The sequence below is a fragment of the Erigeron canadensis genome, chromosome 5, assembly GCF_010389155.1.
Source record: "Erigeron canadensis isolate Cc75 chromosome 5, C_canadensis_v1, whole genome shotgun sequence".
Taxonomy (NCBI): Eukaryota; Viridiplantae; Streptophyta; class Magnoliopsida; order Asterales; family Asteraceae; genus Erigeron; species Erigeron canadensis.
The window spans coordinates 29,512,728-29,538,724 of NC_057765.1; the positions used below are offsets into that span (position 1 = coordinate 29,512,728).

The window sequence follows — 25,997 nt, forward strand, 5'->3', positions numbered from 1 at the left end:
TAAAAATGTTTTGAGCATCATTTTTCCCCAAAGAAATAATATAAAAAGGGGTCACGAAACTCACCTCAACAAGCAAGCAGTTATGCAAAGTCCAACAAGGTCACTAGAATCTACACGACATATATATGAACAAGTTACAATTATGGACATGGTCGAGAACCGTCCATTGTAACCCGTATTTGATGATATATATATATATATGGATACTTTGAAAATATTCTCAACTGATTTGTCATATATTATTAAGTTACAAGTCACATAACTTAATATAGAGTATTTGTTTTAATGATTTATGATTTAATTCTACAAGCTCTTATCACTGAAATTTTTCGTAACTTTATCTATTTTTTATTAGGATGAGACGAACAATTCAAGTTTTCAAATATTAACTACTGTAACCTTAGAGTGTTATAAACTTACATGATTTTTTACTCAATTTATTTCGCACGTTAACTATTTTTAAAAATTCCATAATCACAGACTAGTCAGAAAATTCACTGTTTGCACGCAGAAAAGTTTTATAAAAGTTCAGGGCCTTCGAAGCTTCAAAAAAATTCTAAATTTTTACTGTACACTCTTAACATCTTAAAAATGTTTCTGGAAAAAAATAATCTTCCAATTCATAAAATCGACCAAGATATGACTATTTGAAGTCGACCTAAATCTGTTCGGAAAACTCAGCTTTGCGCAGTTTTATTATAAAATTCGTTTGACAACCTTAAACTTCATATTTTGACACGAAAACCACTTCCACCAGAAAGTAGACTTCCTGAAATTAATTTTAGACACCAAAAACGTGATTTAACCATCTTCCATGACCAAGATACGACCTTTCAAAGTTAACAAACCGAATCTATCCAGATTCTGAAATAACCCAAACTTACTGTTTTAAAGACTACTACAACTAATATTCATATAAAAACTTTCAAATCTTTCCAACACCTATTTAAATCTGTTATTATGATTTCCATGCATTCATAATTGGATTTCTTTAATTACATTAATTATTATGCTACAATAAATATGTAAACTTTTAACATTAATATGATTTATACTTCAAGCTTTTGATTTAACCCTAAAAAAAACCCTTTCATTCATTATTATAAATTTGCCATAATATATATTCATCAAATAGGTTACTTATAAATAAAGATTAATAAATAAAAAGATATGCTTATATATATATATATATATTAATAAATAAAAAGACTAATATATATGAAAAGAGAAGACAAGTGATTTTACCCCAAGATTGATGATCTTCTTCTTAGATACCTTGAAAAAAAAAGAATAGAATATAATCTTTAAGAATTTTATTATTAATTTTAATTTAAATCAAGATTCAATAGAATTATAATTAAACTTACCAAAGTTTGCTTTGACAATGAGATGATTAATAATAAAAAAAATTTTTTTGATGTTGTGATGTTTTGTTTGTTGATCGACAAAAGAGAAAAAAAAATCAAAAAGGGTTTTGGTTTTTTTTTATTTATTTAGGGTATAGTTATTATATATATATATATATCGAGATAACTGTTTTAGTTAGTTTATGATTAGACTTAATGCATCATAAGAATTCTAATGGAATTAAAATTCCTTGCTCACCGTAAATTCTTAAAATATATATATGACCGAAATTTTTTTACTAAACATATAATATTTTACTATTACTATTACCATCTTACTACTTATACTGATTATATATTATTTTTATAATTATTGATTTTGTTCACCACTAAACAGTGTATACTAATTTATCAATGTCTAGAAATAAATATGACTAACAACTACAAGTCTAGAAATTACGGGGATAGTTATAGTCATCTACGTTTAGGAAGATCAAATATCTCAATCCTAAACTATTGAAATTCAAGTAATAGAAATCCCATATTGGAAATGATCACCACATTTCTATGCTTGTTATACTATATAGGCATATTGACTAGTCAAGAAATTTGGAATGTAAGTTAGAGACTATAATAAATTACCAGTTTTGTTGACGGATGTCACACAATACTAGGTCCCTCACTGATTTGAAAGGTGCTCATATTTTTCTTGGAACTGAGATGACCAAGGTTGCTGGAAATGAGGGACTAGTTAGTGAGAAGCTGAATGAATTGGTGATGGCTTGCAATAACATCAGCTCAGCCATCAGAGAAGCTTTTAAACTGACCAAGAGGGATGTGCAGAACTCAGTTGTTGCAAATCTGACAACCAGTGTTGAATTGATGAAAAGAGAAGTCTTGGCAGTTGGAAAGGGGGTGAATGAGCTGGTTAAGAAGCCTGGTGTTGATGATGTAATAGAAAAGGTGCATTTGGAGTTGTCTCAGAATCTGGTGGCACAATTGACAACTGCCATTGCATCAAAGTTTGAAGATAGAGTTAAGGAGATGGTTGATGACTTGACAACCAAAGCAACTGCAAGGGTGGACCAAGCTGTTGAAGACATAAAGAATTATGTGTCCATCCTTGACAAATCTGTGAAGGACCAGTCTCAGAAGTTGGATGAAATTTTGGGTTTGCTGAAGAAAGAACCTGCAATTGTTCCTCCTCCCTCTCCATCTTTTACTGAAAATGACAGGAAAATACTTCAAGAAATGCTTGAACATGAGAAGCTGAACCTGAACTCTTCCTTCATATTAAGGGCTTAGTTTTCAACTATGTCTAAAGGGATTTCTGACAGTATCCTGAATCAAAGTTGGGAACCTCTGAAGGGCATGCAATCTGCCATAGAATTATATTCGAAGATGCCTGCAGAGGTCCCCAAAGGGGGAAGTGGAGTGCCCATTGGCTTGATTACAAGTTCACAAGAATTGATTGAAGCCACAAGAAAGCAATCTGAAGCTGAGGGGGAACTTCAGAAGAAGAAGGAATCTGAGTTTGCCAAGGTTGATAAAGGCAAGGCTCATATGGTTGAAGAACCCAAGTCCAAAGGTTCAAAAGATTATGGACTTGTGGTTGGTGAAAATGTGGATGAATATGGTTATCCATTGCCAGATTTAACTGCAGATGGAAACAAGCTTGTGGCCCTTTAGAAACAACTTTCCAACTAGTTTATTTTATGGAGAGAAAATAAAGAAAAGGAAAGGGCACAACACCTGGCAATGGGTACCTTGGATCATGTGGATGCTGCAGCTCTTGGATTATCATTTGAAAGATATCAGAAAATCAAAAATGATCCAAGAGTGCAGAAGGCGTTGGAAGAAATGGGTGAGTACGAGTATGGAATGAATTATACATTTTGGAACAGAAGCTGGACCATCTCACCTTCAAAATGTCAAAAGAAGACTTGGTAAAAAATAGAGAAAAGGAGATGGTGATTAAAAAGAAAGAAATTCTGGCAAAAGTTCTGAAGGTGGAAAAACAATTGACAAGGCCACCACCCAAAGCCAAAGTGACTGGACCAAGAAGTTCAAGGAAAAATATTCGTGATGCGGATCTTTCTACTTTCAAGCCAATTTCTGAAGATGCTGCTGCAACCCAAAAGAAAGCTGAATTGGCTCGCTATGAGTATTATCAGAAACATAGATCCCATCCTGCCAGGATCACAGATATTGAAATCCTGAAGGAAAATGGTCTAAAGTTATTTGATCTGGTAGTGACAAGGGAAGGAAGAGCCCCATCAGAATATAACAAGGTCTCAGTTCACGAGTTTAGCATTTCTGAGCACAGAGAGATGATTCCCATTCTGAAGGCGAAGCCCAAGTCTCATCTGATTGGCGCATGGATGTGAAGGATCCAACAAAAGATGCAAGCCAAGAATGATATGGAGGCAAGGTTATTTGGGAAGAAAGACTCTCCATGGAAGAAGAAAGCTACTGATGCACCTTTTGGCTCAAGGGCTGCAAAGAAGTAGTTTACTCTGAATGTATCATGTACTTGTATATATTTTTCAATTTTATGTACTTGTAACAAATTCTGAATTTCTGTACTGTATGTATGTTGCAAGGCATTCACTACAAGTAGATGATAGGTTTAAGTTAGAAAACTCACAAGGTAAAATTCTAAGGCATCAATGATCTATAAAGATGTCCTCAGAAAACTTTTTATAACTTAAACAAAACTTGTATTTTAGACTTACAAACTTGTATAGATAAAATGCATGTAATATTTCAGAACAAATAGGGGAAATTTGTTAGGTCGAAAATCGACCAAGTATAATTTGTTCAGAAATATCTGAAGCTCAGAAAAGATGCTTGTACAGAAATTCTGAGGAGTGTCTCAGAATAAGTTCTCTGAAGCTTCACCTCAAATCAAGATCAGCACACCTGAAGACATTCATTCTGAAGTCGAAGACTGAAGACTGAAGAAGAGAAACTTCTGAGAAGCAGAGCTCTGAAAAAATTCTACCTGATTGAAGATCTGAAGCCGCTCAGTGAAAAAATATTTACAACACTTTTTCACTAATTGCAAGGAAGTCTTTTTGCAGTACTTTAACTGCCTTTACCCGGTTAATAACATTATACCTGGTATTGTGCTAGTTTAAGTAAAAGTTTGGGAATAAAGTATGTAATGTCACATCAAAAGAAACTTATATACTTCACTTAAAACAAACATGTTATGGATTTGTCCTACAAATCCATAAAATGCACCCAACCATATTTGTACGGCCTCTGCCATGTCACCAAGACATATTGGCCTATAAATATAAAACTTCTCACACTTGCAAAAATGCTTGGTACTTTGGCATTGTAACTTGTGAGATATACTCTAAGTAAACTTATGAGTATTTCCTTGTTGTTTAGATCATTTGTATTTCAAGGTTGTTTAGATATTTTCACAAGTGTGATTATCTTTGTTCCGCAACAACCTTTGTATTTTGTTTATATGTATAAATAAAATACATTGAAAAATATATCTCGACTCATTGGCATAATACTTGATTATACATAGTATTTATATAGTTTCAAGCACGTGTTATTCGTTCTTACTTATTTGTTCATATCCATATCTGGATCATAATTCTGAAATAGTCTTTATCTAGATCAGAATTACTTGTCAGTCGGGTTACTTGATATACTTGGTATTCTTGATATATATATTATGTGATATCTTGTTACTTGTCTAACATCTTATGTAGGGAACTCACAAAAATATTTTAATGGGTGATAAGTAAAAAATATTACATATTTTTCAACACTTTCAAAAATAAAATCTTATTCTTTTTATAATATAATATAGATATAGATTAATAAAAAAAAGAAGTGGTAATATTTATCCATCACTTTTGATGATTCTACCACAATTGTGCATTAATGGTTTGTATAAATATATTTGTAACCTTTATAGTGTGGTACATTAATTAAATGTGGTGGTACGAATATTATTTATAGTTTTAAGTATTTTAAAAACTAGAAATTGAAAAAGAAGAAAAGTAGTTTATTTTATAAAAGAGTAATAATATATCATAATTTATAAATTGTATATCTAACCAGTAATTTACATTTGTAGTACATTTATTGACAAAAATGGTACTAATATTATTTTTCTTTTTTAATAAGAGATAAAGTTTTGAAATGTAATTAACTATGTATATTTGTTGTGTTCTATATCACTTGAGTCGGGTGTATATTTGATGAACCATTTTTCTTGTTAAATTAATCAACCAAGTAGCTGGAAAAGAATTATTTTTTGTGTCAAGCGGGGATCGAACCTAAAACCTTAAGGTTACAAAGTGTTTTCCTTAACACGGGGCTAACTCCTTGTTGGTAGACTACTAGACTATATTTAATTTAAATACTTAAATTTGGACTTTTAGTTATATACTAGGTGGTTCCACCCGCCCGATGGACGGAGGTTTTCTAAAAGTGTCTGCGTTCATAGATAGGAAATGAAAGAACCTAAAACTTTTTCAAAAATGTCCTAATTTGACTTTTTGAGTAATTTTCTTTTAATTTTGACCGTAAATATTTTTGTTTGTGTTATATAACACTTGATATAACATATATAAATTGATTGAGTTTTAAATTTATTTTTCATTGATATAACTTTCATCAACTAATATATAACACAAACAAAGATATTTATGGTCAAAGTCGAAAGAAAAAGACTTGACCAGTCAAAATATGACAATTAAAATGGGACGGAGGGAGTAAAAAATATAGTTATCACGTCTGATATATACCACAATTACACCACCATATTTATTTTTAAAAAAACATGTCAAAAATATTTGCTATAAAAAAGAAACTCAAAAGTCAAAAGAAAACAAAATAAAATAATATAAAAAAGAAAAATATTATAAAAAGCAAAAAAGTGTTACAAAATGTAATGAAAACAAAAATGTTTAAACACAAAATAAAAGAATACCAAAAAAATTATAAAATACCAAAATGTTATATTATGTTATGTTGTAATTGCAATGTTTCATAAGTTAATTAGCACCCGCTATTATATTTGGTCTATCGAGCCTCATGATTTTCTAGTTGATATCTACTTATATGTATGTATGTTGGTTGATACTTATCTTATTTGCTTATATGACTTGATGAGAGGGGGGGTTAAGGGGAGTCATCACACATGTCATGCGTAAGTATTGTTCTCATCCCTTTTACTTTGTATTATGCAGACGGTTATGAAAGGACCAAACTCAAATCGACCATTTTATAACAATTTTTTATAAAAGGATTGTACTTAACTATAAGTCTTGACAAATACATTTACCAAAACTCTTTGTAAAAGAAAAAGTATAAAGACCTTTTTCGTAAAATCGATATCATAAACCTGTTACTGATAATGAGTTTTCAAAAGACATTTAATCATAAGCATTATATTACTATTACATAATGACCCATTATAAATAACTAAAAACTTCTTGACTCCAACACTTTACATAAAAATTACTTTAACCAACACTGTTGTTGTTTTCATTAACAAAACAGTTTTGACCTTACTGACTTCAAATGACCGTAACTTGAGTTCTACACCATATTTTGACCTCATTCCAGTGGCCACTTCTACTTAACACATTTAGGTACATTTTATCATCAGTGACCAACACAATATTTGACCCGTATAAGTGTGATATACTCGTTTTAAAAACTGACATTTAATCGTTTTTGCGGAAAATTCAGAATGACCACACTGACTTCAAAACTTCATATCTCGAGTTCTACTCCACCTTTTAGACTGATTCCAGTGGCCACTTCAACTTAACACATATACCTACATTTTCTTTTTAGATATCAACAAGTGATTTATCTTTTAAAGAGGAATTTTACATGTTACAAAGTCAAAAACAGATTCTGATTTTCATTGTACCAGATTTGACCAGCTGTAAGTTTTAACATATTTAACTTACTTAAAAGTTAAACTAAGACCTGAAACTAATTTCATATGAAACTTGACTCGCATACCTTTCAAAGGACAGGTTACAGGACTCCTACGGATTTACGGATTGAAAGTTATAAGCATTTTAAAATGACACATTTTCCATTAAAGTTGTTGATCTAATTTCCAGTTTACTGCATATTCTAGAATCAAAATTGATTATTTACTTTTTAAGACTTAGAAATTGAAATTGCTAATATGCTCTTTAGGCTTAAACTGGTTGTATTATTTTTATTAGTAATTTATAACTTAATCTGGTTGTATTATATATATACAGTCAGATAATGGGCTGGTTTGAATAGCTAAGGTGGGCTGGGCTGCTAAAGTGTAGATAGTTGGATGCTAAATTAATTTCGAGTTTGCACAAAAACATTCTTAAATCAACTCAAACAAGTTTATGACACTTCCATTTAATAATCTTAACTTAATATACATATTAGGGGCTGTTTTCAACATGATTTTAACATCAATTAGTATAGTATTGTTATACCAAACTCATCTCAATTTAATAACTAACATTAATCAAAACCTTCATGCAGCCCAACTAAAAACCTTAAATTTGATTAAATTACAAGAACCCTAACTTGTATTGAAGCAATTAACTTATTTTAAAGAAAGTCCCAAAGTTCCCCAATTCAATTAATAGAAAGAACCCTAATTCTCAAGAATGAATGAAATTAGGTTAAGAAATCAATACCTTGAAGGAAATAATTAGAAATCACAAATTCTTCTTCCTTTTTCCCTTGATGATGTCGCCCCACAAACACTCCACACAATCAATTCTCCCAAATTCAATTCTTTCCAAGAAGGTTATTATTGTTATGATTGTTATGCACTTAATTGAACTTTGATTAATTGAAGGACTGAAATTAATTGGGATGAAAGAAAAGAAGATTGAAGAATAAAATGGAAGAAGTGAATGGAATTGTGATTCACTAAGAAGAAGGTTGCCTGACACTTCCCTCCCTTGCCACGTTATTCACCAAAGAAATGGGTATTATACACGTTGTCCGCTAAAGTTCCAACTAAATTAACCCCATGTCTAAAAATAAAATACTAGGAAACTCTTTTAATGTCAAAACTATAATAAAGGTAAATTTTCATTGGCCTAAAAATTTAGGATGTTATAGGTTATGTTTATTATGTCTTTATGTTGATATCCGGTATGTTTCAAATGTCCTATTTACTATGTATTATCCAATTTGCGCTAAGATGTGTTATGTGGTATGTTTGTTACTCTTCTTTACTCTTAACGTGGCCAGGTGATACCCGGCTGACAGGTATGGTTGTTAAACTTTTTCACTCTTCTACTTTTGTCGCTTTTAACCAAAAGTCTTTATGGTAACAAACTCTCTACCTCTAAATAAAGTTAAAATTATCTATATGTTACCTCACGTACCGATGAGGAACGTAAGAATTGCCCTTAACTGTCCTCAAGAAAACCTCACCCATAGCCCTCATAATCTCATATGGATTGGGGCTTAATGTTGTTGTACATACCTTTGAGTCTTTGAATTATTTTGGAGCCCAGTAACGACTATAGTGAAAAACAAACCATATGTAACTTTCTCCAAAAATCCCTCCAATTTTTTTGTATGTAAACAATGTGGCCAAAACCATTGTGCTAAACATAAAAACTCATTTTAATGCACCTGTCTTTTTCCAAAAATTTCATAGTTTTAATAAAATATCAATAATCTTGAATTTTATTTATAAAAAAAACTGAAATAAAAACAAAAGGCTGTCATTTTCACTATTCTTTTAAGAACAGTGTCGTTTGTGCGGAGAATTGAGTGCATAGTTTTTATATATACACACACACACATTGATTACTAAAAGCAACAACAAGAAGAGCAAGAAAGAAAATGATATACATATAGATATGGCTACATATATATACATGTAGAGAGAGAATTATATACAATCAATCATGGAGGTGTTTTTAAGGCCATGAATATAGATTGTTCTGACCTTGGTCTTTCTTCACAAGCTTAATTGATTTGGTGGGTATCTTAAAAATCATTTCTTTAAACTTTCTTTTTTCATATTAATTTTCTTGAATTATATATATATATATATATATATATATATATTATATATATATATATATATATATCTTTTATCAAGTTTTTGTTGTTGCACTCATTTATGTAACAAAAAGATATAAACTTTGATATGGGTTTTTGATTTACATAAATATTGGTGTATAACTTTCTTTGAAGTTCTATACTTTAAGTATGCATGAGGCTGAAAAGAAAATAGGAACTTTGTGTTAATTTTTTTAGTCATAGCCAACTTGTGTTGTTATTTTTTCATGTCTGAGTAGTTGTCAGTTTTACATGCTAGAAATTGAACATAAATTTGCACATGAATTGTTTGTTGAAAAGCACAAAAGAGCACACAAGTATACTTCCATTTCCTTGAATTTTTTTGCTTTATTTTAGTGACAGTTAAGGATACAGAATATGTTTTCTTCCTTGTTTCCAGTTCAGGCAACTTCTTTCCTCTCAAGTAAAACTTTCAAATCTAGAAAAAGTGTGTAATAAATACTTGTAAATCATGCTATTAAAGTGGTACATTTTTTCTGGATTTAAGATTTTTTTTAGTATGCAAAATCGAAAGGGAATAGCCCAAGTTCAGGTATTAGTACTAAAGTTTAGTTCTGGTATTTAACCATAAACTCATAAAGTTAGTTAAGGAAGTGATATTTATACAACAAAATATTCGTAACAACCTTATAGTTAGTCTAAAGTGTTTTGTAATTGTTGTGAGCATATCATCTCTTTTTTACATGTGTTTTTTTGTGTTTTGCTCGGAATTATTTGTGCTTAGGTACATTTTTCAGTTTTACTTGTATGCTATGTAATGAACATTGTATTCATATGTAGGTTAGAACATAAAATGGACTTCTCAGAATCTACAAAAGTTGTATATGATAGGATCCAGAAGCTGGAACCCGAAAAAGTCTCCAAGATTATTGGTTATCTTCTGTTGCAAGATCATGGTGAAAGAGAGATGATAAGACTAGCTTTTGGCCCTGATAATTTAATCCACTCTTTGATCAAAAATGCAAAAACACATCTCAATTTAGCACCAAGCTCAGCTGCTTTACCTATTTTGCCTCCCGGGCTAAATTCTGTATCGAGTTTGCCCATAAAGTTCACACCTTTTTCTCCTGGCTGCCAATCTTTAACGGTTTATCCTGCTTCGTTTCCTGAAGATTACCACATTCAAAACCAACTTCGTTTCATGTCATTAGACGATCATATCGAGCCTGCAAATGGGCTAAATTTTGTTAGCAACAACTATTACTATTCTGAACCTACATTGAGTCCTAGAATCAATAGAAGGTCTCCTAGTTTACCTGAATTGCCTATCAAGATTTGCCATTACTTCGTGAAAGGCTCCTGTAGGCATGGAAACAGCTGTAGGTATTCTCATGTTAATCCTATGCCCGAAACGCTCTATCAGATCTTTAGCCCTGGTTCAAATGAAGACGATAATGTCTTTTCGCATGGGTGTCTCAACAAACTAGAGATGGAACTAACTGAACTCTTGAAGGCAAGAAGAGGGTTTCCTGTTTCTATTGCTTCTTTGCCAATGTTGTATTATGAGAAATTTGGAAGAACGCTTCAAGCTGAGGGCTATCTAACTGAGAGCCAGAGGCATGGGAAAGCTGGTTATAGTTTGACTAAGCTTCTTGCACGGCTCAAAGGAATAACTCTCATCGATAGGTATAAAGTTTATAATTGCTTTCCATTTGTTCACAGTATTTCTTATATTCTTACTCTTATGAGTCAGAAATGGATGGTGTAACCGGTCAATACGGGTAAACACGGATATGGTCTCAAACCATCAACAAGTTATTTCTGTCCATTTGGTTAGTTTTATAATTATTTAGTGTATTAAATAAGGTTATAAAAATTAAAGACTGTTCGTTAATCTCTTTTTTTCAAATAAAATGATTTAGGAGGTTTGAAGCATTTGATAACACTTTGGGCCATATTTAGAAGATTTTACTCATATGATCCGTTGGATCACAGTTCTACCATTTAGGCAAACAGGTTGAACACCTACTTATTGTAAGTTTGATTGTTTTAATAGGCCTCATGGGCAACATTCAGTCATTTTAGCTGATGAAATTGCCAAGTATGTCGACTACAATGGAGATAGAAATGAACAAGGTGGTATAGTCGCAGGTTCTAAGCAGATATATCTGACTTTTCCGGCTGAGAGTACTTTCACAGAGCAAGATGTTTCAAACTATTTCAAGTAAGTGGTCACGCAGAAATAAAATGTTTATATATTCATATCGACAAGTCGACAACATATGGCTGATCTATATTTCATTGATTTAATGTAGAAAATTTGGGCCTGTTCATGATGTGAGGATTCCATGTCAGCAAAAGAGAATGTTCGGATTTGTAACCTTTGCTTTTGGGGAGACTGTTAAGGAGATTCTGAGTAAAGGCAACCCACATTTTGTGTGTGGTGCACGAGTATTGGTCAAACCATACCGTGAAAAGTCAAGGGACGATAGGTAAAGATGATGAAGCTTTTGATATCTATTAAAATAATAACAGTTACTATATTCTTATATTCTAGCCTTTTTAGCGAACATTGACCTTATTAGATATGTTTTTTGCAGGAAAGTTGGAGATAAATTTCAGCATACTATGTACTATGGTGCTCACAGTCTTGACGCAGAATCTGAGCTTCAATCAAGTGAGACATATATAAGATATTGACCCTTTTTCCATGGCAGCCATGCTTGAACTTACAAATGATCCGAGTTTTTCAATATTGATGCAGTGTCCAAAATTAGCGATAGTTTGCCATCACCTGTGCTAACAGCAAAACACGCTAGTGAATTGACGTCCTTTGGCTACTCACTCGAAGAGTTGCAGCTGTCAGAAGGTTGGATTCTAGAAATTTTTAAAACTTAAATTTTGAAAAATTTTATATATGTTTTCATTATGTATGTTTATAGGTAATAGAGGGGAGATGAATTTCTCTGCTGCAGAGCGATTTGGTCATTTGTTTGATGTTTTTAACTACGGTTCAGCTGGTGAGGAAAGAATTTGGCAGATAAATACCAAATACAACGAGAAGGAGAAGTAAGTTATCTCATAAACTTTCTTGATTTCCATATCATTTTCTTGATTAAAAGTGTATTTTCCAATCAATTTCTTTTGTCGCATATTTATTTCAACAATCAATTTGGTCGAAATTGCAGCATTCAGGGACGTGCTCTTCCTGATAGTCCATTTGCATCTGCATTAGGCAGTGGCATATCGACAGCTACATGACTTTTAAACATTACACAAGCGGACTTAGCGAAGACATATTCACATCAAATTCCATTTCAGTATGCAAACGGTTTGATACTACAACAACAACAAAGTTTATAGCAAAAAAGTGTCAGTTTATAGCATTTTAGGACAAAAAGCCATGTTGCAAACTTGCAATGGGTATAAGGTATAGAAAAATTTGCAGTATTTTACCAAGTTATCGTGTGACAATACTTATATAAAAAGGTCTTGAATGCATATAAGCGAGAAAGATATAGTCTGTTGGTTTGTATAAGTACAAGTTTTAGGAATGAAAGTGTAGTGAGTTTGACTGAATTAAGTTATAAACTAAACTTTATATTAGTGCTTCTAATATAGTAATATACTCTTACTTTCTACAAAGTTACCGTCGTCACGTTCTTGTTTACTCTATCAGTGCTTAAACTTTAAATGCCAGGGTATTATGATGTGCATAAATAGCTGTAGTTGCATTGAAACGACAAAAGCATGAGTGAGATGACCTGATGTGTTGATGCCCTTATAAATTTGTACTGTATAAGATACGTTGCTTCTGATTGAGTTTTACTTGTTTTTGGTCAAGTCGCGTCACAGTTACTGAAATAAAGGTTGCACCTTGCGTTAGTCGTTTATCCTGTCGCGACCTGACAAAGACAATGAATAGGTGTGGTATGATCTGATAGCTACTGCTTATCAATTTTGTGTAATATGGTATGCAACTTATACAAGTCTTGGTACAGTTTGATACTTCAATAAAGGAAACACCTTCCTTAAATGACTTACAGGATATGCAATTAAAGTTATACATCTTTAATTAGTGTTAACATTAATTAATGTTAAAATGTTAATTAGGTACAAGTCATTAGCTGTGAAGCATGAAGGACTAATGATTTGTTTAAACACAATTATGGCTTCTTTGGAGTTGGGACTGTAGGGTCCTTGAATGGGACTTTTTTCCTTTAAAAACCATAGGCAAAGTCTTTTCCTTTAATTGAAAAAAATCCAATTTACAAATTTTTGGTTGTGGGATTATTTTCTTTTCTATACTTGTCATCATTGTGTTGCCTACACTTCTTGATCATCATTTTTTTTTCTTTCAGAATTTAATTATCAAATGAAAGTTTAGCAAGTAGGTTAATCTTCTAATGATACAAGACATGTATAAAAAGTTACAATCATTCGGCGACCTTTTTCTCTTTTATTATATAGATATATGGTAAAATGTATTACGGAGTAACTATCAATTAAAGAGTCTCACTAATCTTAGAAGCTAGAATAACATTTGGATCCAATGATATAATGGGCATCTCGTTAACCTTAAATATATGGTTAAAAGTTAAGACTAGATTTGACATGAATAATAGACTCTACGGTCTCTTGGCTTTTTCTTAAATAATACAAGAAACAACAGTTTTGATGAGTTTCACATAAAAACAGTTTAGATGTGATGTTTCGAATGTTAACCAGTAATAACTCGTTAAAAAAAAAAAATCAATACAAAATTTGCTATTGAAAGAGTGTCGTGGACAAGATAAGCCAGGTTCGAAACCTCGCCCACTAAACATCGTGGGGGTAGATATGGAAATTACCACAATATACCGGACTATTCATTAGCCAATATACGTTTTAGGCTCTAAGACTTTACGGAGTAAGGCGTTTTTTTCTCGAGGAACGCCCAAAAAGCGTCAAGAACACCTAGAGAACGCCGTGAACATTGCCCCAAGGGGCGTTCCTTATGAAAAATAAACCCCCCTCGTTCGAATTTGGACGCTCCTTTTACTCTCTCTTTTCTTTGATCCAACCCACATGAAAGCTTCCTTATTGGTCCTTGTATTTCTTTTCTTTCTTTTTTTTTTTTCATTTATATAGTCAGGAGTTATAGGAATCCTCACTCCAAGGGGAACTCCCATTACTAAAGGAACCTCACGTGTCAACCATATAGCTAAAAGACCCCACACTCCCAATAGCTTTAAGGACTTGTCATTTTCAAATAACATGAATACATAAATCAGTTCTCGCCTAGCAAAGGAGGAAATACCGAGAGCCAATCAGATAACTGAACTTCGGATAATTGGGCTTAGAAACCCATCTTCTTTTATCATATTACCATATGGCTTGATGTAAGTTATTATTATATTTTCTATATCCATTGTGATGACAATTATTATATTATATGAGGTGGATGGTGGGTTTTGCAAATCTGTTTTTAAGATTTGTGGATCCCATAACTTAGATGACCACTTGTTAAGTTCTTTGCAAACCCAGGAAATTATGATATGGTCCCATTGATAACTTTCACTATCAAGTAGGTTATTTTGGGTCCAACTTCGGGATTTTTGTTCTCATGTTAACTTCTTATATTTAATTATAAAGTAAAATTGATCCTTTTTTTTAATTAAAAAATAGTCTAACACTGCATTTCTCGAGTTATAAATTAAAAAAAAGAAAAAAATGATAAGATTAGGTAACGAAGGAGATGAAAAGAAAATGATGAAATTAGGTAAGGAAGGAGAAGAAAAGAAATTGTATGTATATAATACATTCTTGAGTTTAAAAAAAATGAAAGAAAAAAAAAGAATCAAAAGGATTAATTACATTCTTTAGTATGAACGAAAGAAAAAAAAAAAGAAAAAGTATAAATGAAAGAAAAAAAAAAGAAAAAAAATATATACTTTTACAAATATACCCTTGTTATTTAAACTATTAGAAATACATAATTATCTTTTCTTTTCTATCCAAATCATGTTAATTTGGAAAAAAAACTTAAGACCAAAAATCCTCAAGTTTTCCTATCATTCCATTTTCCTTATTAAAAAAAAATTCTTCATTAAAAAAAACTCAAGAATAAAGATTAAGTTTTCACAGACTTTAATAAGTGGATGACAATATTATATAACTTAAGTATGTACGTTAAGAATAAATGAATTTGTAGTTGGAGTTGTAACTGAGGTTAAAAGTTGGAATTGATAGAGATTGAAGCTTTTTTATTTAAGAGTTAATTACAAGACTGATCCCTGTGGTTTGTATACTTTAGCAAGGGGGTCCATTTTCGAGAATCGTTCCAATGGGGTCCCTATTTTGAGAATATTTTGCAAAATTGGTCCAATTTTGACGGATCCGTTAAAGGGGGTCGTCAAGTGTGCACGTGTGGGGGGTATTATGTACTTTCCACCCACAGGGACCCCCATTGCTAAAATGGAAACACCACATGGACCAATCTTGCAACTTTTTTTAAAATCTATTATTAAATAATACCTTTTAATTTTTTCATAAAAGCAAAAATCTTATTAAATAATTAAATATAATTTTTAACACTTTTTAACTTTTCATGATTATTTATTGTTTAAAAAACTAAAAACATATTACCACTAAAAATTCTAAAACTCATAAATACTTCAAATTTATGATTAAACTCCAATTCACATAAAAACGTATATTTACTTTTCTAAAAATATATCAAAGATTTTGTTTTTTAAGGCAAATATCAAATTACTGAAACGACTCGACTCAATTTAAGAAAAAAATACGATTTTTTTTTTGTACTGGCCGTAAATTTATGGTCAAGGGCCGTAAATTTACTGCTTAATTACAACTGACCGTAAAAACCTAACCGTAAAATTATGGCTTAAATTATAACTAGCCGTAAAAAAAGGGGCGTAATTCGCTCATGGATTTTTTTCTTCTTTGTTTGAAATCAACTCGAAATTACAAGGGCCGTAAATTTATGGCCCAGGGCCGTAAATTTACAGTCCCATCTAAATCAATGGGCCGTAAAATTATGGTCAAGACCATAATTTTATGGTCCGACCTGCACTTTTCCAATTTAACCAAAAAACCATATTTTACATTCCATGCTTCAAATTCTTTAAACCAAAACACAAAAATGAGTAAAATCATATATTACAACATAATAGCAGATCTGAAACTTTAACCATTGAAATGTACATTAAAACGACCAAACGGGTCACTCGCCCGCATTTACCCAAAGTGACAAAATGGGTAATTTGACTCCAAAATGACTTATACTTCAACCCACTATAATAGTCAAGACTCAAAATACATCATAAACAACATTTTCATCAAAATACACATGTATCAAGAGCCAAAAGTTTGAGAGGGTTAAACTAAGCTTCTACCTAAAGTCCCATTCTTCCATGGATGGCCTAATTACCTTCAATCACTACTTCACTTCAAACACTTTCACTTGATCAAATTCCTCTCTTGGCTACTACCAACTCCTATAAAAAGGTTAAATAACTAAAACGTAAGCAATGCTTAATGAATGCATATACATATGATCATAATCAAGTTGCCAAATACATCAAACATTATTTATAGCCTATCTTTTGATAGTCATTTCATTCATCACAATCATAAACATAAAACAATACAAATCACTTTCTACATGGCCATGGATTATGTTAGTAGGACTTTACCCACCTACTAGTCTTTATCATACAAATTGGCTAATAGGAATTTACCCACCTACTAGCTCTCATAATCAAAATCACATTATGCTAGTAGGACTTTACCCACCTATTAGCTTTCATTCATTAAATCAACATTTTAACTAGTAAGAATTTACCCACCAACTAATCTTCATAATCAACAAACATATGGGTCATAGGAATTTACCCACCTATGACCTCTATCAACTAGAACATGATCATATGCATATACACTCACCTTAACTTGGCTCTTTGGCACTATATGGCTACTAGGCTCAACAAAATGATCTTCATCACCTACACATTATGTAATATATATCTATGAATTCTACAAACTCAACTCTTTCACAATCATCTAATTGAATTCCCCATGATATCAATATGGTGTTTGGCTATTAAAAACAATTCAACACAAATTTCATAATAATTTTTATAACACAATTCTAGCCAAACACCCAAAATATATGTTTCATCACTATGGGGTTCATCATTATACAAACTCATTGCATTAACCCCTAATTTCTCCCTTTTAATTCCATTAGGGTTCTTTAAAAATCCCCAAATTACAAAATTCTCAAATTCATTTGTCAAGAACCCTAATTTCATTAATCAAAACCCTAATTTACAATTCAATAATTAGGGAGAATTCATTACCTCAAAGAATAATAAAACAAATATATAATCTTCAATTTTTCCCCCTTTCTTCTTGTAAAATTCAACCACCACCAAGCCCCTATACCAGAAATTTGCTTCTTTGTTATTTGAATTAGTTAATTTAATTTAGGAGGATGAATTTCATATATCAACTTGTGAATCAATAAGTTTGTGGAAGAATGAATGGAAGAGTTTGTTTTTTTTTAGAAGGAAATTTAGTTAGTGGAAATATGATTCAAAGAAAACAAGTTGGCTGGCCTATCTCCCCCATTGCCACGTTTCATTTAGATTTTAGAGGGTATTATACCCGCTAGCCACAAAATTTCCAACTAAATTAACCTCTTATATCAAAACAAAATACTAGGAATTTAATTTAATGTCAAAACTATGATAAGGGTTAATTTTATATTACCTTAAAATTTTGGAGTGTTACAATTACTAGTTTGCTTTTTCTTATATTTGTAAATTAGAATTTATAATTTTTTATTTGCATTTATTTAGTAGTATATTTTTTATTCCAAAAAATGTTGTTAACTTCCTTTGTGTTTGACACAAGAATAGATAATTAAAATACCAAAAATATGACATTTATATTATTTGAACAGAGTTACTAATTGTATGTTACAATCTTTTGAATTAAGTTAATTATTAATTATATTAATAGTTGTAGAAAAAGTTTTATAAACTTACAATTTTTAAAAATACATCACTAAATAATACGTTTTAACTTTTTAAAAAGTTTTATAAACTTACAATTTTTAAAAATACATCACTAGATAATACGTTTTAACTTTTTAAAAAGTTTTATAAGCTTACAATTTTTAAAAATCTAACACTAAATAATACCTTTAAAATTTTTAAAAAAGTTTTATAAACTTTTAATTTTTTAAAAATCCATCACTAAATAATACCTTTTAACTTTTTAAAAAGTTTTATAAACTTTCAATTTTTAAAAATCCATCACTAAATAATACCCTTTAATTTTTAGTAGTAATATGTTTTTATTTTTTTAACAACAAATAATCATGAAAAGTTTAAAAGTGTTAAAAATTATATTTAAGTTAATTATTTAATGAGATTTTTTTTCTTTTTTTTAAGTTAAGAGATATTATTTAGTGATGGATTTTAAAAAAAGTTGCAAGATTGGTCCCTGTGGGGTGGAAAGTAATAAATACCCCCACACGTGCACACTTGACGGCCCCCTTTGACAAATCCGTCAAATTTGAACCAATTTTGCAAAAAATTCTCAAAATAAAGACCCCATTGCAACGATTCTCAAAAAGGGAACCCTTGCTAAAGTGTACAAACCACGTGGACCAATCTTGCAATTAAACTTTCTCATAGGTATAGTCACGGGTTCATTAAAGAAGCAGCCCTGCACTTTTTTTCATGTGCAACCAAATGCAAAATGTCCGTAACAAAAAGTTGCAATATACACGAAGGGGGCACCTCTTTTGGTCAATGATCGAATGATCGGGTACATAATATCGTATGTCAAGACTCAAAACCCATAGCATAGTCGTTACCCAAGAAACAAAGTCTAACAACTCGCTTTACCTGCTACAGGCCTACAGTAGTGAATAGTGATTGCCACAAACAAGTCAGCGTGAAATATAAAAACAAAATGGTGAACCGCACGACAACTTCTATATGTCCACTCATGAATACTCAGCAAATGGAGACTAATGGGCATATAACGAAACTACTTAACTACGGCACTACGCTACAAAAGTAAGGGTCAGGTGCTTTGATAATTAGTTACAACAAAGAGAGTTATTGGTCAATCAGCATCATCATGAACGACCATTTCCATACCTCTAGATTCATCTGCTTCTGGTTGAGGTTTTGATTCATCATCATTAGAGGATGTTTTGCCATTGTTGTTTCCTGGTGTAATTTGTATAACGGTTCTGATCCCAGCTGGCATATCATGGTCATGCCGTCCCTCGTAAGTTGTCAACACCACTTTTTCATCATGGGGTGCCCTCTCTACATGCTTCTTCACTGGACAGCCACCATTTACACACCGATAATAACTCCTACACAAGCATCACTATGTTTTAGTACCTAGAGTTCATTATGTTCCAAATATAGATGGCAAAATGGACGGATAATAGTTCAGAACAAATTCAATTCAAACGAGTAGTCATTGTACGAAATTGGTTATTTTTTTCCCACAGTAGATGATTTTATAACAGATCTTTGGTGTGTCAAATTTGATTACAAGAGTCATTTGAAAGGAATCCAGTTTTCTGAATAAAATGATCAGGAGGATTATGATGTTGCATCAGAAACACACTTGGGGATGTTTGACCCATTCAACCATTTAGCTAACTTCCTATATTCATTTCACCCGTTTGATGTGTTAGATATAAAACATAACTAACTCCACTCACTATCAAATAAATAGTTGAAATTGCACCTACTTGGCATCATGAAGAACAGGAGTACCTCGAAAAGTTGCACAATATACTTGAATATACTTGCATTAAAATTCATGCAGTTTGCTGCATCTTTAAATACCAGTTAAAAATGTACCTTGGATATGGACTGCCTTTTATTTGCTTTTGCCCGTATTTGCGCCAACGATACCCATCATTTACAATATCAACTGCGCTCGTAGTCTCAACAACTACACGTGGCTCATAATTTGTCTTTGTCACAACACTATCATTGATTCTAGAATTCTCTTTCTTCCTGTCCAGTATCAAGAACTTGGGGATAAGATCATGGCAGAATAAACACTTTGAAACAATTTTGAGAGTATATTTAGTAGTGTTTTAACTTACTGCCTCTTTGAGTCGGGTGGATTATTGTTGACACTTTCTATTTCACTTGCATGTGAGACTACCCCCTCCACTAAATTTTCACTGTGTACGACGGTAGATAACACAGGGGTCTCTAATGCCTCAGGATCTTGAGAAGCTGCAGTATGCAAAAAGACGTCACAGATTGTTTAGTGAAACCAAATAAAGACTAGTGGCTTTCGACCAATGTAATTATGTATGTGTCAGTTAGCGATTTGCTTCATCACTAATTGGTCAAACAGATTACATAATATACAGAAAGAAAATCTTAAAACTATATGGGTTGAAAGTCGCCCAAAATGTACTTTTAATGCAATCTTCTCCAAAAGATGAAAGTCCACTAATTTACATAGAACTTTCTTTTAGAAAAATGTGGATAACTGTTTCGGGTCAGCCAAACCAAACCGAACCTGTTTTAGGCTTTTGACCTGTAGGTTTTATCTACAAGTAAAATTAGCAAACTAACTTAACAGGAAAATGAAAAACGGTTAAAGATTGGAATAGTGTTGGTTTATTACCTACAACTCCTACATAGTTTTTCAATTGTCCTTTCCAGAGTCCAGACCATTGAAGTATTTTTCATCCGATTAGGTAACTGAAAGATGCTTTCATGTCCTTTTTGAATCGACTAAACTATAAACTTCGGTTATATTTTTACAGTATTTATTATCATAAGTAAAGCCATTTTTTTGCGTTTATATGCTTAACATCTAATTACAAACAATATCATTTTTGAAACCTTCATTTTCTACAAATAACATCTAATAATGACATAAAGGGGATATACAAAAGTAACAAAACATCTTTTGCTAAACTAATTGAACGAAAATTAGTTCAATGGCCTGGAAGGGACAAATGGGGAAGTACGTAGGAGTTCTAGGTAATAAAACCCTATGTACAACATTTATAATAACGGATAGCACGCTCTCTATCTATTACCAATTCTAAAAAAATAGACAAAAAGTGTTGGCCGACGCATCCGTATCAACCTAAAGTATCCATTTTGACCTCGTACCCAACCAGTACCCACCCATATTAATGTCACTAAATAGGATTGCAATGATTGATTACTTTCAGATTCCAAAGACGGTTCATTAGGTCTTCCAGTTTGATTTGGTAGATCACAAGGCTTAGGATGTTCATGCTTCAATAAGTAGTTTATCTCAGTGATATGTCCATCATGTGAATGTTCCACTTGCTTTCTAGCTGGACAATCACCATATGTGCATTTGTAATAGCTTCTGACAGATGCATTTCCCCTGACCAGCTTCTGACCATATTTTCGCCAATTAAATCCATCCACCATAGGTTTCTCAGGTGTCCTTAAGAAAGTAACCCCCTGATCAGAACCTGACACATGGACCCGATTGTCAGGGGGTCGTCTCAATGGCAACTTATCTAGCCCTTTTTCAGGTCTTAACGCCATCACATAATTTTCTTGATCCGAGAGTGATTCAGGAACACTGCCATCTGGCACTCTTTCAGGTGATATAACTAGTGCACTTCTTTCTTGATTATATTCTGATATGGAACTTCCTTCTTGGTTGGACAGTGATGTGTCGTTGCCATCATGTGACTCTGTGGTCATTACAGATTGAGAGTTCCTTTCTTGATCAGATAGTGGTGCCTGATTTTTACCATAAGGAACACCCGTTAACTTTAAATATCCTGATGACTTCACCATGGCAGATACATTTTCATCTTGATTAAATTTGATATGATCAAGGCTCTGTTGAACTTCGCAATACTCTATCTTAGATTATAGTGGACACGGGCCCGTTCACTATGACCTAATTAATGGATTCCATTATTAGAAAACACATATGTGTTAGATTTATATTATCATGATTATATATTTATATTGTTAGACATTTTAAAAGAGGACACCACAGATAAAACATAATTTATCATTACATGTATTATGCGGAAAAATGTAAATGTGTGTGTGCTGCTCAAATACATATACACAACCCACTAATAACAAGTCCGAAATCCACGACCGGCAAGTCAATAGACTCAGTCAGTACCAGATGGGTCAAAAGTCAAAGATGTTGACTTGCTGGAATTACATATAGAAGTGTTATTTCCAAACACAGTTGTTCATGGTTCTCAACATAGGCTTTCAGAATATGACTCTGAAAAGTTCTTCGAATAATTCTTTATTTTTTGGAAAGCAAAGTCCCACAAAGAGTAAACCCAACCACCCCTAAAATATCACTAACACACAGAAGCACGGGTGAAATTGTTTGTGCTAAATGAAAAGGTTACTTACAACCAATTTTACAGTTCACCAAGAAGAAATTATACCACTGACCACTGAACTAAGTAAAGAATTGAACATATAACATAGCAATGGACTACCATATAATCATCACAAAATTATTGACTCTCCCCATAAATCATAAGTAACCTTGACATAATCCATCCCAAAAGGATGATACGCTTGAGCGGGTTCAAATTAAGCCCAAAGCCCCAATTTTCACAGATTCTGCCAATACTATGATGAGATAACCAATTTCTGACTTGAACTCCACACTATCAAAGTAAAGTACAAATTATTTCGCATGATGAAATGCGTGTTCTGACATATCAGGAAGGGGAAAGAAAAAAGTTTTTCAGCAATTAAGTAATAAGCATTTGAGAAACTTAAATATACCCATAACTCACAAAAGGAAAAATAAAAATGTGTGGATTGTTTATTAGAAGTGGATTGATTCTTAGTCTCCACTAGTAATATATGGTAAAACGTTTATAAGAAGTGGATTGATTCTTAGTCTCCACTAGTACCTAATGCTGACAAGCTCCGTTAAAACTTAGCAGTCAAATATATAACTAACAAAAAGTTGTCAATGCATCAAATACCTAACAACAGTTGTTAATGACACAACTTGAGTCTAGTATTAAACAAAGAAATATCTATCGCCCATCTTTATGTGAGTGTGCACAGTTCCTAACAAACAGATTGAAAGCGGTATCTCTTCATGAATACAAACAAAACATAATCTTCTTATTACCAAGACGAAAGTATACACACGACTATTTGGTCATATCTTCAACCTAAACCTTTAAACGCAAAAGGTAAACCGTTGAGACAAAATAGATATCAATCATACGGCCTATATCGCTAAGGTATAGCCTAAACCATCACACATATCATTTTTCGTACGGAATCCCTCTTTCTTCCGAAACATTGATTTTCCTGCAACCCCAAACCCGTGCCGCACCCAACTAATCAAGTTTCATCAAGAAAATTTTCTAACAAAACAAGTTCCTCTTTTGCTGCTTCGGGATTAGATTAACCCCGAATTCCTTTCATTTGTCCCAATCTACGAAACCATCTATCCGAAACCAACCAACTAGTTTAAACATTTTTAGCTAAGCTAAGGCACTAGTAGTAGTAATGATATAGACTGAAAATAACCAAAAAAAAAGTCAAACTGTGTAAACTGGAACAGTCAACAGAGCATCAGGACACAAAGGGTGACTTAACTATAACACAGACAAACAAACATAGTGTGTGTGTGTGTATCTATATATATATGCATAGATATAGATAAAGAATATATATATATATAAAAATTACATAATTCATGAATAAATAAATAGATAAATAAACAATCTATGAAACCCTAACATACCTGAATTTTAGTGTGACAAATAATATGTTTGAAAGGATATTTTAAGAAAATATCTTTTGTGTGTGTGTGTTTGTGTCTTTGTGTGTGGATTGTGGGAAGAACAGAGAAGGAGAGTTTGTATGTATGGATGTGTGTGGTGAGAGAGAACAGAAAAAGAATATGTTTATGTTGTGTTGTTGACTGACTGTACTATATTTGCCCCATCTTTATAGTGATTTTGAATGGAATCACACTTTCATAATTTAAATGATGTTAACATCATCTAATTTAAATGATGTTCTCTCATAAACTTACTCACATCAATTTTTACACATGTCAAAAAGCCTTCCATGATTTTCATGGTTTGTGAAAGCAACATCTAGATGATGTTAACATCATCTAAGTTATCCCTTTAATAATAACCATGGGTATATAATAAGAGATAACGTTAGATGTTAGATGATGTTAACTTATTTAGGTTGGATAATGTTGTTCTCATAAACTTATTTACATCAATTTTTATATATGTTAAAAGGCTTTCAATGAATTTTATGGTTTGTGAGATAAATATCATCTAACCTGTTAACATCATCTAAGTCATCCCTATATAATAATAATAGTAAGTTATAAAAACATTTTTTTATGATTAAATGGTAATTTAACAAGGAAAATGATGGATCCTCTTAATATTTAGCCTAAAAATCCTCCAAAAACCTTATAAATGTGACAAGTGAATTCTATTTAATCTCTTTCCTAATCTCCCTTTTAAATTTCCACATGTTACCATCCAATTAATTAGGGGGAATTTTAAGCTAATTAATTAGGAGGATTAATCATTCCCCATTAACAATTAATGTTAAATATTAACAATTATTTTAATTGATATATCTATATCTATACTCCATATTAACGCAAACTACTTCCTCCCCCATTCAACTTTCCACCTTTGAAGTGTCTAATTTACCCTTCCAATTTACACTACCTTATCCCTGAAATTCCGAAATTACTCTTAAAAATACCCGCAATTACCTAAAAACCCCATTGTGATAAAAACTCCATTCAACTCTAAAATTATTGTTGAAGGTATTGTTACATATAAGAAAAAACATCTTAATTGTCATAAATTATATCACGAAATGTTTAAACAATAATTACCTTTTTATAACTCACGAAATTACTAACAAATTATGTCCATTTTTATATTCATACTAAATTTTAATATATGACTATTTATTTTTTTTTAATCGCTTTGGCCTCCTCCCCTACAATTGTATTGTAAGTAGTTATTTTTCATGGTTAGTTTTTGCACTTCATTATTTCTTGCACCTAATCCGTGACTTAATTTTAAAATGAAAGTAACCTGAACGCTATAAACCGTTACAGCATCTAACGCGCTATAGATCGTCTCTAAAACGCGCGGGCACCACTCTAGTCTAGATAGATGTAGACTCAAAACCAAAATTCTATACTACTAGCTTTAAGTTAACAAATACTGGTACCCACTCAATGAGGTAGCACGGTGGCGGCAACCGGTAATAGTGATGGTGAATGTTGGTGGTAGTGGTGGTGTCGAGTGGTGTTAGATAATTGATGTAAAAATAACTAATGTAAAAGGGTTAATGAAAATATTTTTAAAAAATAAATGACTGATGGTGTAATTTCATTATTAAGGGTAAATTAGTAAATTTATTTATTTACAAATGTAATTTTTCAAGGTGTAATTTTTATAAAATAGTATTAATATTTGACTAATTAATGACATTTAAAAAGTGAATAAAAAATAGAAATTTATAAAAAAAAAAAAAATGAAGAGTGTGATGATGATATTGTGTT

General features: G+C 31.9%; 2 protein-coding genes and 1 long non-coding RNA gene across 3 annotated transcripts; 1 reads left to right on the forward strand and 2 right to left on the reverse strand.

Annotated features, from left to right (window-relative positions):
• The first annotated feature begins 9,165 nt into the window (after positions 1 to 9,165).
• Positions 9,166 to 13,022, forward strand: LOC122599835 (zinc finger CCCH domain-containing protein 18). Its single transcript, XM_043772422.1, has 8 exons — positions 9,166 to 9,332; positions 10,218 to 11,063; positions 11,434 to 11,601; positions 11,693 to 11,869; positions 11,978 to 12,054; positions 12,142 to 12,246; positions 12,320 to 12,446; positions 12,566 to 13,022. Exons 2-8 carry the CDS (start codon positions 10,231 to 10,233, stop codon positions 12,636 to 12,638), a joined length of 1,560 nt encoding a protein of 519 aa, XP_043628357.1. The 5' UTR covers positions 9,166 to 9,332; positions 10,218 to 10,230; the 3' UTR covers positions 12,639 to 13,022.
• A 3,516-nt stretch (positions 13,023 to 16,538) lies between these two features.
• Positions 16,539 to 17,380, reverse strand: LOC122598923. The gene is made up of 2 exons (XR_006323786.1): positions 17,325 to 17,380; positions 16,539 to 16,876 (listed from the first exon to the last, which is right to left on the reverse strand). It is a non-coding gene; the product is annotated as an uncharacterized LOC122598923 (long non-coding RNA).
• A 1,793-nt stretch (positions 17,381 to 19,173) lies between these two features.
• On the reverse strand, positions 19,174 to 24,353 carry LOC122600718 (WRKY transcription factor 1-like). The gene is made up of 5 exons (XM_043773470.1): positions 24,186 to 24,353; positions 21,619 to 22,337; positions 20,530 to 20,665; positions 20,279 to 20,437; positions 19,174 to 19,779 (listed from the first exon to the last, which is right to left on the reverse strand). Exons 2-5 carry the CDS (start codon positions 22,229 to 22,231, stop codon positions 19,521 to 19,523), a joined length of 1,167 nt encoding a protein of 388 aa, XP_043629405.1. The 5' UTR covers positions 22,232 to 22,337; positions 24,186 to 24,353; the 3' UTR covers positions 19,174 to 19,520.
• Positions 24,354 to 25,997: the final 1,644 nt, after the last annotated feature.

Coding starts and splice junctions, on each gene's coding strand:
- LOC122599835 (XM_043772422.1), top strand. CDS start 10,231: ATGGACTTCTCAGAATCTACAAAAGTTGTATATGATAGGATCCAGAAG. Junction 12,055..12,141: donor AGAATCTGAGCTTCAATCAA/GTGAGACATATA, acceptor ATATTGATGCAG/TGTCCAAAATTAGCGATAGT. Junction 12,247..12,319: donor AGAGTTGCAGCTGTCAGAAG/GTTGGATTCTAG, acceptor GTATGTTTATAG/GTAATAGAGGGGAGATGAAT.
- LOC122600718 (XM_043773470.1), bottom strand. CDS start 22,231: ATGGTGAAGTCATCAGGATATTTAAAGTTAACGGGTGTTCCTTATGGT. Junction 20,666..21,618: donor ACCGTCTTTGGAATCTGAAA/GTAATCAATCAT, acceptor TGCATACTGCAG/CTTCTCAAGATCCTGAGGCA. Junction 20,438..20,529: donor CCACCCGACTCAAAGAGGCA/GTAAGTTAAAAC, acceptor GATACTGGACAG/GAAGAAAGAGAATTCTAGAA.